The sequence below is a fragment of the Barbus barbus genome (genome assembly GCF_936440315.1).
Source record: "Barbus barbus genome assembly, chromosome: 5".
In the NCBI taxonomy this organism is placed as follows: domain Eukaryota; kingdom Metazoa; phylum Chordata; class Actinopteri; order Cypriniformes; family Cyprinidae; genus Barbus; species Barbus barbus.
The window spans coordinates 19,322,072-19,338,569 of NC_136733.1; the positions used below are offsets into that span (position 1 = coordinate 19,322,072).

Consider the following 16,498-nt stretch of genomic DNA (forward strand, 5'->3'; position numbering starts at 1 on the left):
TATTTGTTTTTTATTTTTTTTATCATGTTTTTGTGTTAGTTAGCTGTTTTCTTTAGTTATTTTTTAACCCAGTCAAAATAACCCAACTGCAGTTTGATTGAGATTAATTGGAATGCACAATGAAAAAACATGATTTTTGAGAATTAAGTGTTAATTATGTTTTTGCAATTGAACTCTTCATATACAGTTAAAGGCACAATATGTAAGCTTTTTTTATTAAAATATCCAAAAACCACTAGCACAGTGTTATATATTTTGCTGACTTGTGTACTTGCATTATTCAATTCAAGTTTATTTGTATAGCGCTTTTCACAATACAAATCGTTGCAAAGCAGCTTTACAGAAAAATAAAGATTCTACAATATATTAGTAGTAGCTTATGAATGGTGGCTATGTCAAGTTGATGTACATATGGCAGAAATGTACGGTAAAAATCACTTAATGACGTAATCAAACAGACGATGAACACTAACAGCAAGGATTATACAGTGCCCTCCACTAATATTGGCACCCTTGGTAAATATGAGCAAAGGCAGCTGTGAAAATAAATCTGCATTGTTTATCCTTTTTATCTTCCATTCAAAAATTTCACAAAATTCCAACCTATCATTGAAGTAAAACAATTGAAAGTGGGAGGGAAAATCTCATTGTGAAATAAATGCTTTCTCTAATTCATGTTGGCCACAATTATTGGCACCCAATTATTGCAATGTCCTTTTCCCAGGGTAACAGCTCTGAGTTTTCTCCTATAATGCCTGAAGAGTTTGAAGAACACCTGATCTCTTCCCATATCCTTCAGATTCACAGCTCCATGTTAGTACTTCTCTTCAGTTCACCCCACTCATTTTCTATATGAGTTCAGGTCAGAGGACAGGGACAGCCATGGTAAAAGATTCATTTTGTGCTCTGTGACCCATTTTTGTGTTTATTTTGATGTTTGTTTTGGAATATTGTCCTGGTGGAAGATCCAAACACAGCCCATTATAAGATTTCTAACAGAGGCAGTCACGTTTTGATTTTGTATCTGTTGGTATTTGATAGAATCCATGATGCCATGCATCTGAACAAGATGTTCAGGACCTCTGGCAGAAAAACAGGCCCACAACATTAACGATCCAGCAGTATATTTAACTGTGGACATGGGGTACTTTTTTTTTTTTATCCCTGTCTGTACTAAACTCATCTGGTGGGTTTGTTGCCAAAAAGCTCTTTTTTCAGTTTCATCTGACCATAGAAGCCAGTCCCATTTGAAATTCCAGTCATGTCTGACAACTGAATTTGCTGGAGTTTGTTTTTGGATGAGTGAGGAGAATTTTCCTTGAAATCCTCCCGAACAACATGTAAAGGATTAGCCCTTATTTTAATTGAGCTTTTAGGGAATCTATTATCAAAATTCGATCAATCAAAACGTATAATTTCTAAGGTTTTAACGACTCGTCCAGCGAATCGTTAAATTCAGTATATCTTTAACAATTTTGTTTATCTTATTCGTGGCCAACGATAAAACAAACCAAATAGTACTTTATCAAAATGCATGAGCATAGGTAACGCGATCTTTGGCAAATAGTTTAAGACTTGAAAATCGCTGTTTTGTGCATTAAGAGTTATTTACACTGTTGGAGAGTTGGATTCTCATACTAAGCATGGCAAAAGTTTCAAAAAACAATTTGGAAGTATGACGGAGTATTTTTGTGCCAAAAATCTTCCTTCCGGGTTCGTACAAGTTTCGGAGAGTTTTTTTTCAATCTTGGCTCTTGCTGACGTAAACAAGGGTGGAACTCCTTATATGGGCATTTCTCCCGGAAGAGCGCGCCCACGCACGCATCGGCCAGAGCGAGCGCAAGAGCGCGCCCATCAACACGCTTCATCCGGCTGCACTGTACGGGACTCGCTCGGGAAGAATGTCTCTAAAGAAGTGTATTTTTGGTTGTAAGGGAAAGATAACCTTGTTCAGCTTCCCAAAAGAACCCAGCGTTACGTGAACAGTGGATGCAGCTTGTTTTTTGGGGCAGCAATGATGTTTCGCAAGTGTGTTTGTTGACGAACGTTTTATAAACAAGACCCAGTTTGACGCTGGATTTTCACATCGTGTGATACTGAAAGATGGAGCGGTCCCAGCTTTAAAAGATCCCGGTCATGATTCGGAACTGCAGACGGTAAGTGAAATGGCATCAAATGTCTCTGTTTTGTTCGCGATTGGCGCTCAAGTGCTCGTCACTCTTTAGCTCCACCCACGGCGCGTCTCCAGGTGCTCGGCTTTTTTCGGAGAGAATTGTAAAGCTGTATCTTTCTTTTATAAATATGATCAAACTAAAGACTTTTTGGAGATATGAAGGATGCAGTACTACTCTATAGGTACTCGAGATTAAAATGAAACTGTGTGTGTTAAAGCCCCTTTAATCTAGATTTAAACAGAGAGAGTGTGTCTGTAAAATCGGGGTAGTATGATCAAATTTTCTTGACCTGGTAAGGACTCTAGCCGCTGCATTTTGGACTATCTGTAGCTTGTTTATTGAAGATGCAGGACAACCACCTAGCAGCCATTACAATAGTAGAGGTCATGAATGCATGAACTAGCTTTTCTGCATCAGAAACGGGTAACATGTTTCGTTGCTTGGCAATGTTTCTAAGATGGAAGAATGCTGTTTTTGTAACATGGGACATATGATTTTCAAAAGAAATGTTGCTGTCTAATATAACACCCAGATTTATCCCAAATGTTTTGAAGAATGTTTAAATACAGCAAAATAAGATATTATAACTAGTGACACGGACCGTGTCCATAGTGTCATTGTGTTCCCTGGCAGTGACATCATAGACCAGTGCTTTTCAAAGTTCGGACTCCGGTCCGGATTCGGACCCGGATGGAATTAAATCCGGACCCACCTCCTTTTTATATCTCAAGAGCACTAATTATATTTCCTACTTTGATAAATGCATGTTAAACTTTTAAATCATTCCTTTAGTGTTTTTTTTTTTTTTTTTGGAGATGGTCTGAAATGAAAGAGAAGGCGAGATATTCAAACTTTTCCTTCGTGACATTTTTTTTGTCATGACATCCAGTGAGCGTATGATGTTTGACGTAATCGGATGAAATTTCAATGCTAATATGAGAAATATATTTTTTGTTGTTGTTGTTATCACTTAAATGGCCATTTGACTTATAGCAAATGTTTCCCATAAATTTAGTTATTTGTGGCGGCCCGTCACAATCTCAAATCTGAGCACAAATAGCTAGATTTTCGAAAAGGCTTATACTTCGTTGAAACATGAGCATTGCACATTTCAAAATAAAAACTCGGCGCAGGGGGTTTTATATGAATGTATCTTTGAAAAGAACCGACCGTTTAAAAAAAAAGCTTGATGTCGTTTTGGTTTCGTCTTTCTTGTAATGTAGCGTTTGTGAGCGCAGCGCTGATTTGATTACAGCGGTTAATGGGGAAACCATTATATATGCGCTCCAACAGCGCCTCCTGCTGGCAGAGAATCAATTTGCTTTTGCAAGTCTATGGGAAACACTGGTGTCTGTCAGCAAACATAAACAAAAAGCTTCAGAACCGTTTTGAGAAAGTGCTTAAGTTTTGAGCTGTATTAATATGAATTAGGCTACTACTACTACTACTACCATCCTGTGCCCTATAAAAGAAAGTAAGCCAAATATATCGGCCAAAAAAATCAGCATCATATATTGGCCATTAGAAAAACCCATATCGGTTGACCTCTAATGTTGACACTTAAATGAAACGTTTTGCCACTTTTGCACTTGTTATTAGTGTATTTTGAATGCACTTTATTTTTTCAAAAAATTTGTGTTGATTTGTTATGTATGTTTATTAAAAACAAGTTTTGTAAAAATCAATTGTTCCGGTCCAGACCTTTTGAATGTAGAATTTGAGAATCCCTGTCATAGACCCTCAATTTCCAGTTTTGTTTTGTAGAAAACATGGAAACACCGAAGACGCTTTAATATGTTATGCATTTTATTAGACAGGTGATGACCACACAGAGTAGCATTATAACAGAACTTTCAAATGTATGTAGTATAAAACAGCACTGCTTTACCCCACATAAGCATGACCGGAAGGAGCAGAAGCGGTCGACTGTGGCATAATAAAAGCTCCGCTGCTTTCGAGCCGTGTGTCATGCTCGTCTTGCATTAGCAGTTGCTTCAGCGGCCTCGTTTCATTTCACTGGCCTTCTGCCTCAGCCTGCTTCATACTACGACGTTAATAAATCTTTAATACATTAGCTCATACTTGAACATGTTTTCTGGCCAAGTCCCGTCGGATTGCATTGGCTGTGGGGATGAAGACGACAACTCCCATGAGTCGCCTTTGTTTTTTTTGTTTGTTTTGAAAACGTGCCCTCTTATGATCGGTCAGGTCTCCTGTCAATCAAACTTCTGGCGAAGGGTGAATTAAAAAAAAAAAAAACATTAAGTATCGTGAGAGAGGTAGTGAGAAATATAGTGAAAATAGTGAGAACTGCCCCCTGGTCATGCACATATCATATAATTCTCATTTCTTAAAATATAAGTGATCATAAGTAATTCCACTAATTTTCCCAATTATTGCCTAATAACTTAACGGTTCATGATTTAATTGTGCACCTCTCCTTTGTATGCCTATTTGTTTTGTGTTTTGGTTTGGTTATTTTGTTTCTTGGGATGGTTAATAGGTTCTTTTTTCTTTACATCATTTCAAGGCTTTAAAATTTGTTGGTAGGTGTGATTTTTAAAATGAATTGTGTCTAAAATCCTCAAGACTTTTGATGTGATGTTTGAAGGTGAAATTTGCTTTTGCACTGATGCTTAAAGGGGTCATATGATGCTTTTTTTAAAAGATCATTATTTTGTGTATTTGGTGTAACAGAATATGTTGACATGCTTTAATGTTAAAAAAAAAACTATTATTTTTCAAATACTGTACATAATTGTAGGTCCTCTATGCCCCGCCTCTCTCAAACGCTTAGTTTTCTACAAAGTCCCTCCTTCCGACAAGCACAGTCTGCTCTGATTAGCCAACTGGCACAGTGCATTGTGATTGACCGAACACCACAAGCCGCGTTGGAAATGTAACGTCCCTTTCCATAAACGTGAGCTTCAGCTTTCAAAATTAAAGTAAAGACGGTTAATAATGTCCATAGTTTTATCATCAGTTCAAGTCCGAGAGGGGAACAGAGTCGTGTGACAGACACAGTGAGGATGCTCGTATGTGTTTGCACACAAGCCGTGATTAAGACTATTTCTGATGGGCTGTACATGTCTCTCTCTCTCTCGCTCTCTCTCTCACACACACACACACGACGTGCAAAACTCCGCATTTGCACAGTCAATAGCAAATACTTAAACTAATAACAAAACAGTCACTGATTCAGAAGAACCAGATTGTCATAGCAAAGTCAGCATTACCTCCTCTCCTAGGTTCACGAAACTGTCGTCCATAAAATGCGTTGCTGTTCTGTTGTAAGTAATCTAAATGATTCCTAAATGCGTCTACTTTTGGAAGGACAAATAAAGTGCTTTTGCTTTCGCCTAGAAACACACAGTTTCTCCCTGACATGGCTGCATCAACACTACTGCAGTTACTGAAACCACGCCTTAGTCAAATTTTTCCACATCGTGACGTAGACGTGGGGGCGTGTTTGAATGAGGCGTTTTAGGGGGGGCGTGGCAGAGTCTTAACTTTGATAAAGAATATCTCTTTGGTTTTGAAACTTCAGGGATCTTATCTATGCACAATCAGCTTGTAATACTCCAAAGAGAAAGGAAAACTTGAAATCGCATCATATGACCCCTTTAAATTTTCTGCATTGACTTGAAGGAGGAGCTTAATGATTAGTTTATTTCTTAGCATTGTTTTTGCACAACAAAATATATCAAGCAAATATTTTCAGCTTTATTAGTAACCATCCAGTCATCTACTGGTAATCTGACGGTGTTCTCTTTCTCCACATGTCCACCACCAGGTGAATGTTGCTCTTTTGTCTCTCATCACTTGTGTCTCTGTGATGGACATGGAGACAGCTGTCTGTGAGCCGCTTTACCAGAACGGTGATGTCCACCATGAGGAGCTTTGCCCGAAGCAGCCCTCCGTTCTCAGGATCCACCTCTACCACAGCAGCCAGAGCAACGCTAACTGCACCTCTCTCTGCTACCCACCAGGAGAATACGTCACCGAAGAGCTCATCGTCAACGCTGCCAAGGAGTGCGGTCAGTCATGCCCATCATATAGCATGGAAAAGAAGTGATAAATGTATTTTGAGTTCATAAAGTAGATATGAATTATGTATTCTGATGAAGAATAACACGTTATTCAACACAGTAAGCACTGTGTTCTACCCAGATGCAATGTGATAAATCCCTTCCATGGAGTTTTTGTCCAAAGAAACATTAGTCTGTGACCAACATCTCACAGCATGACATTTTATCGGTTGCTTAGTTGGGATCTATATTTGTTTTGTTGTACTGGGTAAGCTCTTTCACTGTGAAATTTCATTTTATCTAAAATTGAGACAGCTGTGTATCAAACAGAAATGATTGTCACACAACATCAGCGTGAACAGAAATAGAAAAGTAGTCACGTTGCGCCTGGATAGGACACGTTTTAAAGTGATTTTCCACAAAAAAAAGGGGGGGGGGCTACAAGGCTGACATTATTTTCTTAGTACCCACACATTATATAAAAATGTATTATTGATAACACGGCGTCTTCAGGTTGGGTTTTTTTCTTTTTTTTATTGTACTTACTGAGATTGTGTAAACAGTCAGTTAGGGACACGTTGGGGACTCTCACATCAATCTGGTTCAGTATCGATGGCTGATATATAAGATCCTTTCAGTCCACCCGTGTTTACTGTTTAATAAAGATAAACATCAGCCCAGGAGCCATCAGCTCGTACACAGCAGGGTATTTGGTGACAGACGTGTGTTGGTATTTCAAGATGTCTTTTTTTTTTTTTTCAGCAGACATCCTTTATATCATTTTAACCTCTAAACATGCTGCTGCTATTAAATGGGCTAGAAAATGCATATGTGATATCAGTCGTTCTGAGGAAATTTATAGAAACAACTTTATGCACTTAAAGCTGTAGTCTACGATGTTGAAAATCAGTCGAGAAAGCCAGAATTTTTAAAAAACTCATCCCGCCCCTCCACACGCACACCCCTCCCCTCTGTGCTACCTGATCCCTCCCACCGGGAAACGACCTGAACAACGTCACTCAGTCAAGCAGGAGTAAACATGGAAAATAGCTCAGAGGCACACGTTTGAGGTCACGCACACGCAAGATTAGCAACACATGCAATGTTCTATCGGCTCGAACAGAAAACCGCTAACGTTAGGCCTACTGAAATAGTCAAGCACTTCAAGAAATATAATTACTTTGACCCGTGATAGGCGATGCTGAACGGCTAACATTCCAATGCCGACCGGTAGCATGATCATGTTGTCAGACTGATAAAAAGCTATTTATGTAATACACCACACCATAAAAGTATAAATAAATGCTTACCTGCTCAACAAAAAGTCAGCCATGTCAGCGTCGGTTTTAAGTCCAAGGTTTCTCTGAAGCTTCCTCCAACGGGCAATGGTGGACCCTATATTGATTCGGCTTTGAGTCCGGCGTTCTTCACATTTTTTTTTAATCTCTGCTCTTTCCTCAATTGACTTTCTCTTTCTTCCAACCTTGACTGTTGGGGCGAGCAGGGGCCGCTTGCTGCTGTCTGTTTGTTGGTTTTTCTCCATTGCTGAGTTGATGCTGCCTACTTTCGCGCGAAATTTCATGTCGCAGGAGGGGGCGGGGTGGGGTGCGGTGGGTGGAGACGCGAGTGGAGCAGGGGATTGGATGAGAGCAGTTAACCAATGTAAGCTGTCCGGCCGGACAGCTTACATTGGTCAATTTCTCTGCGGGTGTACACCCAATAGAGTGAATGGATTTTTTTCATTCTTTTTTCTCTTCATATTATTAGGATTGTACTGTAGAACCATAACCAGCATCTAAACGAGGTTATTAATAATGAACAATCTTTGAAATCGTAGACCATAGCTTTAAGGAAATTCATTTTTATTTTATTTTTTTTAAAGGGTTTCATTGCATCAGCTAATAAATGCTTTCCACCGTTTTGCATCTGGCAAATAGTGTGTATGTTTTAGTGTTAAGTACCCTTATCCATGAATATTTATTCATTTATTTGACTATCAAAATATCAGGAATTAATTATTAATTACCGGTACATTAAATGTATTAATTAAAAGGAAAGGCCTGTTCACACGTAGCAGGAAATTTCACCATTTTTAGCAATAAGATTTTTGGTGTGTGTGTGTGTGTGTGCGCGCGTGTATAGTTTAAAAGTTTGGGATCGTTTTGGATTTTTCAAAGGTATCATTGAAGCCTCTTATGGATGCATTTATGTGATAAATCAATATTGTGAAATATTATTACAATTTAAAATAACTGTTTTCTTTTTTAATATATTTAACTATACAGTAGGGGGGGATTATTTGATCCCCTGCTGATTTTGTACGTTTGCCCACTGACAAAGAAATGATCAGTCTATAATTTTAATGGTTGGTTTATTTGAACAGTGAGGGACAATAACAACAAAAAAATCCAGAAAAGCGCATTTCAAAAAAGTTATAAATTGGTTTGCATTTTAATAAGTATTTGACCCCTTTGCAAAACATGACTTAGTACTTGGTGGCAAAACCCTTGTTGGCAATCTCAGAGGTCAGACGTTTCTTGTAGTTGGCCACCAGGTTTGCACACATCTCAGGAGGGATTTTGTCCCACTCCTCTTTGCAGATCCTCTCCAAGTCATTAAGGTTTCGAGGCTGACGTTTGGCAACTCGAACCTTCAGCTCCCTCCACAGATTTTCTCTGGGATTAAGGTCTGAAGACTGTCTAGGTCACTCCAGGACCTTAATGTGCTTCTTCTTGAGCCATTCCTTTGTTGCCTTGGCCGTGTGTTTTGGGTCATTGTCACACTGGAATACCCATCCACGACCCATTTTCAATGCCCTCGCTGACTTCAATGCCCTGGTGGTATATGACCCCGTCCATCGTCCCTTTGATGCGGTGCAGTTGTCCTGTCCCCTTAGCAGAAAAACACCCCCAAAGCATGATGTTTCCACCTCCATGTTTGATGGTGTTCTTGGGGTCATAAGCAGCATTCCTGCTCCTCCAAACACGGCGAGTTGAGTTGATGCCAAAGAGCTCGATTTTGGTCTCATCTGACCACAACACTTTCACCCAGTTCTCCTCTGAATCATTGGCAAACTTCAGACGGGCCTGTACATGTGCTTTCTTGAGAAGGGGGACCTTGCGGGCGCTGCAGGATTTCAGTCCTTCACGGCGTAGTGTGTTACCAGTTGTTTTCTTGGTGACTATGGTCCCAGCTGCCTTGAGATCATTGACAAGATCCTCCCGTGTAGTTCTGGGCTGATTCTTCACCGTTCTCATGATCATTGAAACTTCACGAGATGAGATCTTACATGGAGCCCCAGTCTGAGGGAGATTGACAGTTATTTTGTGTTTCTTCCATTTGCGAATAATCACACCAACTGTTGTCACCTTCTCACCAAGCTGATTGGCGATGGTCTTGTAGCCCATTCCAGCCTTGTGTAGGTCTACAATCTTGTCCCTGACATCCTTGGACAGCTCTTTGGTCTTGGCCATGGTGGAGAGTTTGGAATCTGATTGATTGATTGCTTCTGTGGACAGGTGTCTTTTACACAGGTAATAAACTGAGATTAGGAGCACTCCTTATCTCAGCTCCTTACCTGTATAAAAGACACCTGGGAGGCAGAAATCTTGCTGATTGATACTCATTAAAATGCAAATCAATTTATAACGTTTTTGAAATCTGTATTAATGTTTTTTTTTTTTTTTATTCTTTCTCTAACTGTTCAAATAAACCTACCATTAAAATTATAGACTGATAATTTCTTTGTCAGTGGGCTAACGTACAAAATCAGCAGGGGATCAAATAATTTTTTTAATGTACGTGTATATTATCATTATTTCTATGATTTATGATGAATCATTCTAATAATATTCTAATAAGGAGAATTCTATTCTAATAATGAACTGTTAACATCACAAATTGACTATATGGTTGTAGCACTGCTGCTCAGTTAGTTGATCATCGTTACCCATCACTAGTTTACGTGTACAGGCTTGTCTAACTCTTTTTTTTTTTGGTTTGCAAAACGGTTAGCATTTGTGTTTGGCCTTCAAGGCTAATTGAAGGCTTCCCTCATTAGCACCTGTTCTTTATGTTGATGTGTTTCTCACAGGAGTGTCTCCAGTGTACTGCAGCCTGTTCGGGCTGTACAAAGAAGATGAAAGTGTCTGGTTATCACCCAATCATGTTCTCCATTTAGATGAAACAGCCAATGAGAGTTTGTTATTCAGAATCAGGTAACACACCTATCTTTCACTTGAATAACTGGTTCATATTATTTCATGGCTTTTGTCTTCTCTATCTCATTTCTTTCAGCCTGCGATTTAGTGACTGTGATATTTTCTATCAGGTATTATTTTCCCGGCTGGTACAGTTGTGGGGCGTCCCGAGCGTACCGCTATGGAGTGACTAAAGGATCTGAGAGTCCTGTCCTGGATGACTATGTTATGTCTTACCTCTTTGCTCAGGTGAGGCTTACCCACATCAGGTTTGTAATAAAGAAATTACCTTTAATTGTGAATTAAGTCTGGTTTGTGCTGTCAGTGGATACTGAATCACCATAGCAACAGTGTTTTACAATAACATTTCACTTGGCCTGAAATCTGAGCATATCTTGTGTAATTGAGCCCATCCATATATAATTTAATTACAGTTTGGCCTAGTTTATCTTCTCAAAGAACAGACAGTCTTGGTTTCAGATTTTAGATTGTGTAAATGTGAATTACGCTAGTGTATATCTGCACAGATAAAGGCCCCTATTTACTAAACAAATGATAAATAGAGGAAATTCATGCTGGCTGCTCTCTGACTCTATTGAGTGGGCTTGTTTTGTGGCGCCTGTTCATCTTCCACCAGCAGTCTGGTATGCGAAGACTGTCACTGTGGGGAACATGATTGATCTTTTTTTTAATACATAACTATTATATTTTCTGTTGTTAAGTGTCACTCTCGTAAAAACAAATTACAGATAATTCAATGTTTTACATTGTCTGAAGAACATGTTTCCATGAAAATCGCAGCCAGCTTTGAAAAAAATACCTGTATAGAATTATACAGTATAGCAAGTAAGAAAGCAACCAACCAGTTTTGCCTAATCTTGAAGACTGGATAGTACAAGATATTTTTATAATGGAGAAGATCACTTATGCTTTGAGATTAAAGTCTCATTTGTTTTCACTACGGTGGCGAGATTGGATTGAGTGTATATATCCCCATACGTTTAGATTTAGTTGAATGCAGACATTCCATGGGGGTTGGTTAAAATATTTTAGCTGTGGGTTTATTTGCTAATGGTTGGGTATCTGTTTATTATTATTATTTTATAGGGAATGTATGAGATTTAACCAGATGAATGAAAGTTATTAAATCCCTTTCGCAATGTAATAAATAATGTTACTGTTATTTATTTATTTATTTATTTTTGAATACTTAAGTGTGTCAGACTGGAATTTTAAGTAATCCCCTCCATATACAGGTGTGTATCAAAAAATTTTAATATTGTGAAAGTTTTTTCTTGTAACTCAGTTCAAAAAGTGAAACTTTCATATATTTTAGATTCATTACATGTAAAGTAAAACATTTCAGTTTTTTTTTTGTTTTTATTTTGATGATTAGTGCTTACAGCTCATGAAAGTCAAAAATCAGTATCTCAAAATATTAGAATACATTTGAGTTTCAATTAATGACCATCCCGACAGAATAAATTCCGGGTATCTCTTGTTCTTTGAAACCACAATAATGGGGAAGACTGCTGACTTGGCAATGGTCCAGAAGACAATCATTGACACCCTCAATAAAGAGGGTAAGTCACAGAGGGTCATTACTGAAAGGAGTGGCTGTTTACAGAGTGCTGTATCAAAGCATATTAAATGCAAAGTTGACTGGAAGGAAGAATTTGGGTAGGAAAAAAAAACGGAACGGGTGGCGGCAGAGGGTGCCAATCTTTTCAGAAAAGACAGGCGAGATCGCAGAGCAGCCATGTTCATATGCCCACAACAGGTGCATGAATCATCCATGAACGCATCTTCAGCGTGTTGGATGCCCAGACACTGAAGACAACAATCGTGTCTGTCATCCGCAGACAGGTAACGACCGCAACCAAGAGAACACGGACGGAACGGCATCTTTAAAATGACGCAAACCGTCCGTGATTTGCTCTTTTAGAATTTGCTCTTTCAGTTGAAGTGCCCAGGGCAATCGCTGCTGGAGGGACACCGCTGACTGCACTGTAACGCCAACCGGGAACAAAATAAAGAGGTGGAAAGGCTTTGTGGAGATCAGCAATCTTTTCATCCACCCTGCTCCGAATCAAAAATCTGATGAGTGGATGCACTTGTCGCCTATTTATACCCGTATGCACGGGGAGTGGCTCAGGTATGCAAAATTCACTAGCCAATATTCGTTGGCATTTTCTCTTAATTTTCTCAGAGGTGATTGGGGCTCTCAAGTGAATCCCCTGTCGTCACGACATAACTCGTAGTGAACGACAGATAGGGAACCGGGCCTCTGCTCCATTCACACAGAGACACGCAGACCATGCAGGGTTCATATTTAAATCGACTTTTGCGGCTTAATATTTACAGATACTAGTCCATATCGCAATTTGATTTGTGTAATGACCTACTTTTGATTAATTCATCCAAACTTTGACAAATTCCATGACATTCTGCGTTAAACCGTAAATTACGTTTTTATGACTGGATTCCGCTATGTTTTTTGCATCGCAGAAATCATAGGGCCCTACTTTAAACCGTGACTGATTGTATTAATTGGTCAAAATTCTTATCGGTTGGTTAACCGGTTAAATTGAACATCCCTACCTTGAATGTAGGTTACCATCACTGTGGCCCATTTTATTCAGTGACCAAAAAACTCATTATCGGGGAAGCCATGTTTCAGTGGAAGTCAGATGACCGTCATGTTGAGGTCATCCAGGGAGAGAACAGGCTTATGATGGTTTAAAATTAAGCTGTGATGTGCTTGGTAGTGAACTCTATCTGACCCCATTGGATTACATGGGTTTATGTCCGGTAAATGTGCTAGTCTGACATAGACAGGAGTCATTTTTAAGCAGGTTGTTGAGGCAGCAGCTATGCAGTGTCATCTTGTGTACACTTGTCAGTCAGTCTGCGGCTGCTCTGTTCGTGGTTGATGCTTTCAGTGTATGTTTGCTTTTAGTTCTGATGTGGTTTTCTATGGAACACTCCTATTAATGCACACAAGTGTTGTAGTTGGTAGTTTACAATAAAAACATTGTGTTTGTTTATTGATGCTTGTTTGACATGCCATGTTTAATAAATGGTGTTTTTGGTATATAACCCCAAAGCCATAGTGAATAAGTGTTTTAAACTTAACATAAACTTAACAATGCTTAATGTCATTAACCCAGGGTCATTTTTAGATCTAGACCATTATACCTGCTAGGCCAATTAATTGGCTGGTAATTAGCATTTTGAGAGTTGGTTACAGAAAGTGTGCCAAATTGGCCAAATACCAGTAGTCAGCATTCAGCCTTATAGACAGCCCCGTAAATTGATAGTGGACATGTTCTGTTCTCAAATATTTTATTGTGATTTTTCAATACAAATTTGTAAACATCTATGTAATTGTTTTATTTATATAAACTACAAATATCAGTTAGAAAAAATCTAATGTTTTATATATGTGACAACACTGAAGAAATGACACTTTGCTACAATGTAAAGTAGTGAGTGTACAGCTTGTATAACAGTGTAAATTTGCTGTCCCCTCAAAATAACTCAACACACAGCCATTAATGTGTAAACCGCTGGCCACAAAAAAAATGTCCAAAATTGGGCCCAAAGTGTCAATATTTTGTGTGGCCACCATGATTTTCCAGCACTGCCTTAACCCTCTTGGGCATGGAGTTCACCAGAGCTTCACAGGTTGCCACTGGAATCCTCTTCCACTCCTCCATGACGACATCACGGAGCTGGATGTTATGCCTCATTTCCACTGAGCAGTATGGTACAGTACAGTTCAGTACAGTACGATTCGGTACAGGTAACCCTGATCAGGCTTGTGTTTCCACTCGCAACAGTACCCTTTACTTGATAGGCGTGGTGTATGCTGGAAAGTAGCGATCGACTATAAAGCGCGATGATAAGCACAACTCTGCAATAAAGACAAAAGCAAACAATTCACAGTCAAACGTTTGTTACAGTCAGCACTGTAAGTTACTACGGTAAAGTTCAAAATAAATATAAAGTTAAACTTTGTGCTCAGTCAAAACCATATGACCAGGAACAAATAACAGACTCATGAGATCACGAATGCCTGTTAAATATACACAAAACTAATTGATTCTCGTTTAATCCCCATAGAGACATCCGAGCCAGCAGCAAATGTTGGAAGGATTAGCCGAGCGTAAGGCTGCTCGAGGCGGATACATGAGCACGGAGCACCCAGTGATCGCCCTGGAGCTTCGAAATCGGCATAGCAAATTTTCAAATAGGCGCTATATCTTTACAAATAAACCGCAGATTTGAGTTTTAAACATCTACATTCTCGCCTGAAAACTCTCAAAACTACATTTCATGACAGAATAACAGTAATATTTAGAAAATTACGTGGGTTTTTGGGCAATGATGTTTCACAAGTCCACAAGAACACATTGAGAAACGGTTATTGTCTGTGAAAATATAAAAGTATAAAATACACTGTTATATTTTTTTTTTTGCGTGTTTGCGCACTCTGATGTAATAAGTAGAACACAGCAGAGCGGAACGAGTGAAGGAGAAGCTTTATCCCCTTGTATCATGCACAAGTGACGATTCTGGTAAACCAATCAACTTCTGCAGTGAGTTTAGCTCCACCCTTTTGGTACCCTTTGCTGTGCTAGGTACCCCAACGAAAGGGTACTAAAAAAGTGGTATGGTACAGTTCGCTATTTTGGTAGCATTCACAACTTCTGACAATGGAAACGGACATAATTGCGTACAATACTGTACCGAACCATACCGTTCACGCTTGACACCATCTGAACCAAATAAGTTTATCTTGGTCTCATCAGACCACAGGACATGGTTCCAGTAATCCATGTCCATTAGTCTGTTTGTGTTCAGCAAACTGTTTGCGGCCTTTCTTGTGCATCATCTTTAGAAGAGGCTTCCTTCTGGGATGATAGCCATGCAGACCAATTTGATGGTGTGCGGCGTATGGTCTGAGCACTGACAGGCTGACCCCCCACCCCTTCAACCTCTGCAGCAATGCTGGCAGCACTCATACGTCTATTACCCAAACACAACCTCTGGATATGACGCTGAGCACGTGCACTCAACTTCTTTGGTCGACCATGGCGAGGCCTGTTCTGAGTGGAACCTGTCCTGTTAAACCGCTGTATGGTCTTGGCCACCGTGCTGCAGCTCAGTGTTAGGGTCTTGGCAATCTTCTTATAGCCTATGCCATCTTTATGTAGAGCAACAATTCTTTTTTTCAGATCCTCAGAGAGATCTTTGCCATGAGGTGCCATGTTGAACTTCCAGTGACCAGTATGAGAGAGTGTGAGCGATAACACCAAATTGAACACACCTGCTCCTAGGGCTGTGCGATTAATGAATCGAAATCGCGATTTGACACGTTGCGATTTGCTAATTGCCAAGCCTGCTATGTGGACGCGATATTACTTTGTTCCAGCGCATATGCACGACTGCCAGCCTTGAGTGACAGTCTTACTAACCAATAGAGTGAGAGCACCTCCATTCTCCCCGATCAGCACTGCTCTAGCCAACTGCATAAACACCATTTAAAAAAGGGTCAGATTGAAAGCTAGGCAAATTAAAACTAAAGAAAAACGTATGTAACTTCAGCTTCGACATGACAGGCAACGAACAAAAAAGGTAATTTGCAAGAGCATATCAAGAGCTTGTCAAGACAAAAATGCAATGACGTTTCGTCGACTAAAACTAGACTAAAACTATGATAGACTAAAATGTGACTAAGACTATTAAGCATTTTCGTCTCAAGATAAAGACTAAGACTAAATCAAAAATGCCTGCCAAAATTAACACTGGAGGTAGCAAAACCATTTCCACAGACGTTGTCCCAATCAATCGCAGTGTCAAGTTCTCTTGCTAGGGTGTTGCTAGGTGGTTGCTATGGGACTCAAGGTGGTTGCTAATATGTTGCTAGGTGGTTTGCTATGGTACCCGGGGTGCCTGCCAAAGTTTCTCTTTAGTTTCGTTTTCAACTTTGAAACAACGGCCCGGAACAGTGTTGCCACCATGTGGAAAAACTGATTACTGTTAAATAACTTCAGAGCACATGTGCGTCCTGAGCGTACAAAGTATCCGAGGA

General features: G+C 39.5%; 2 protein-coding genes across 4 annotated transcripts in view; both read left to right on the plus strand.

Annotated features, from left to right (window-relative positions):
- The window catches only part of LOC306870239 (mucosa-associated lymphoid tissue lymphoma translocation protein 1-like), a 1,002,100-nt gene that overhangs the window by 874,115 nt on the left and 111,487 nt on the right, over window positions 1–16,498 (plus strand). The window lies entirely within an intron of this gene.
- The window catches only part of LOC306870234 (tyrosine-protein kinase JAK2-like), a 54,573-nt gene that overhangs the window by 13,336 nt on the left and 24,739 nt on the right, over window positions 1–16,498 (plus strand). For both annotated transcript variants that reach the window (XR_013784236.1, XM_079417380.1), the window contains exons 2-4: window positions 5,968–6,211; window positions 10,296–10,419; window positions 10,533–10,650. Coding sequence is in view for 1 of the 2 variants with exons in the window: in XM_079417380.1 (XP_079273506.1) it covers window positions 6,010–6,211; window positions 10,296–10,419; window positions 10,533–10,650 (444 nt within the window). In the remaining variant the exon portion in view is untranslated. The remainder of the gene's footprint in view (window positions 1–5,967; window positions 6,212–10,295; window positions 10,420–10,532; window positions 10,651–16,498) is intronic.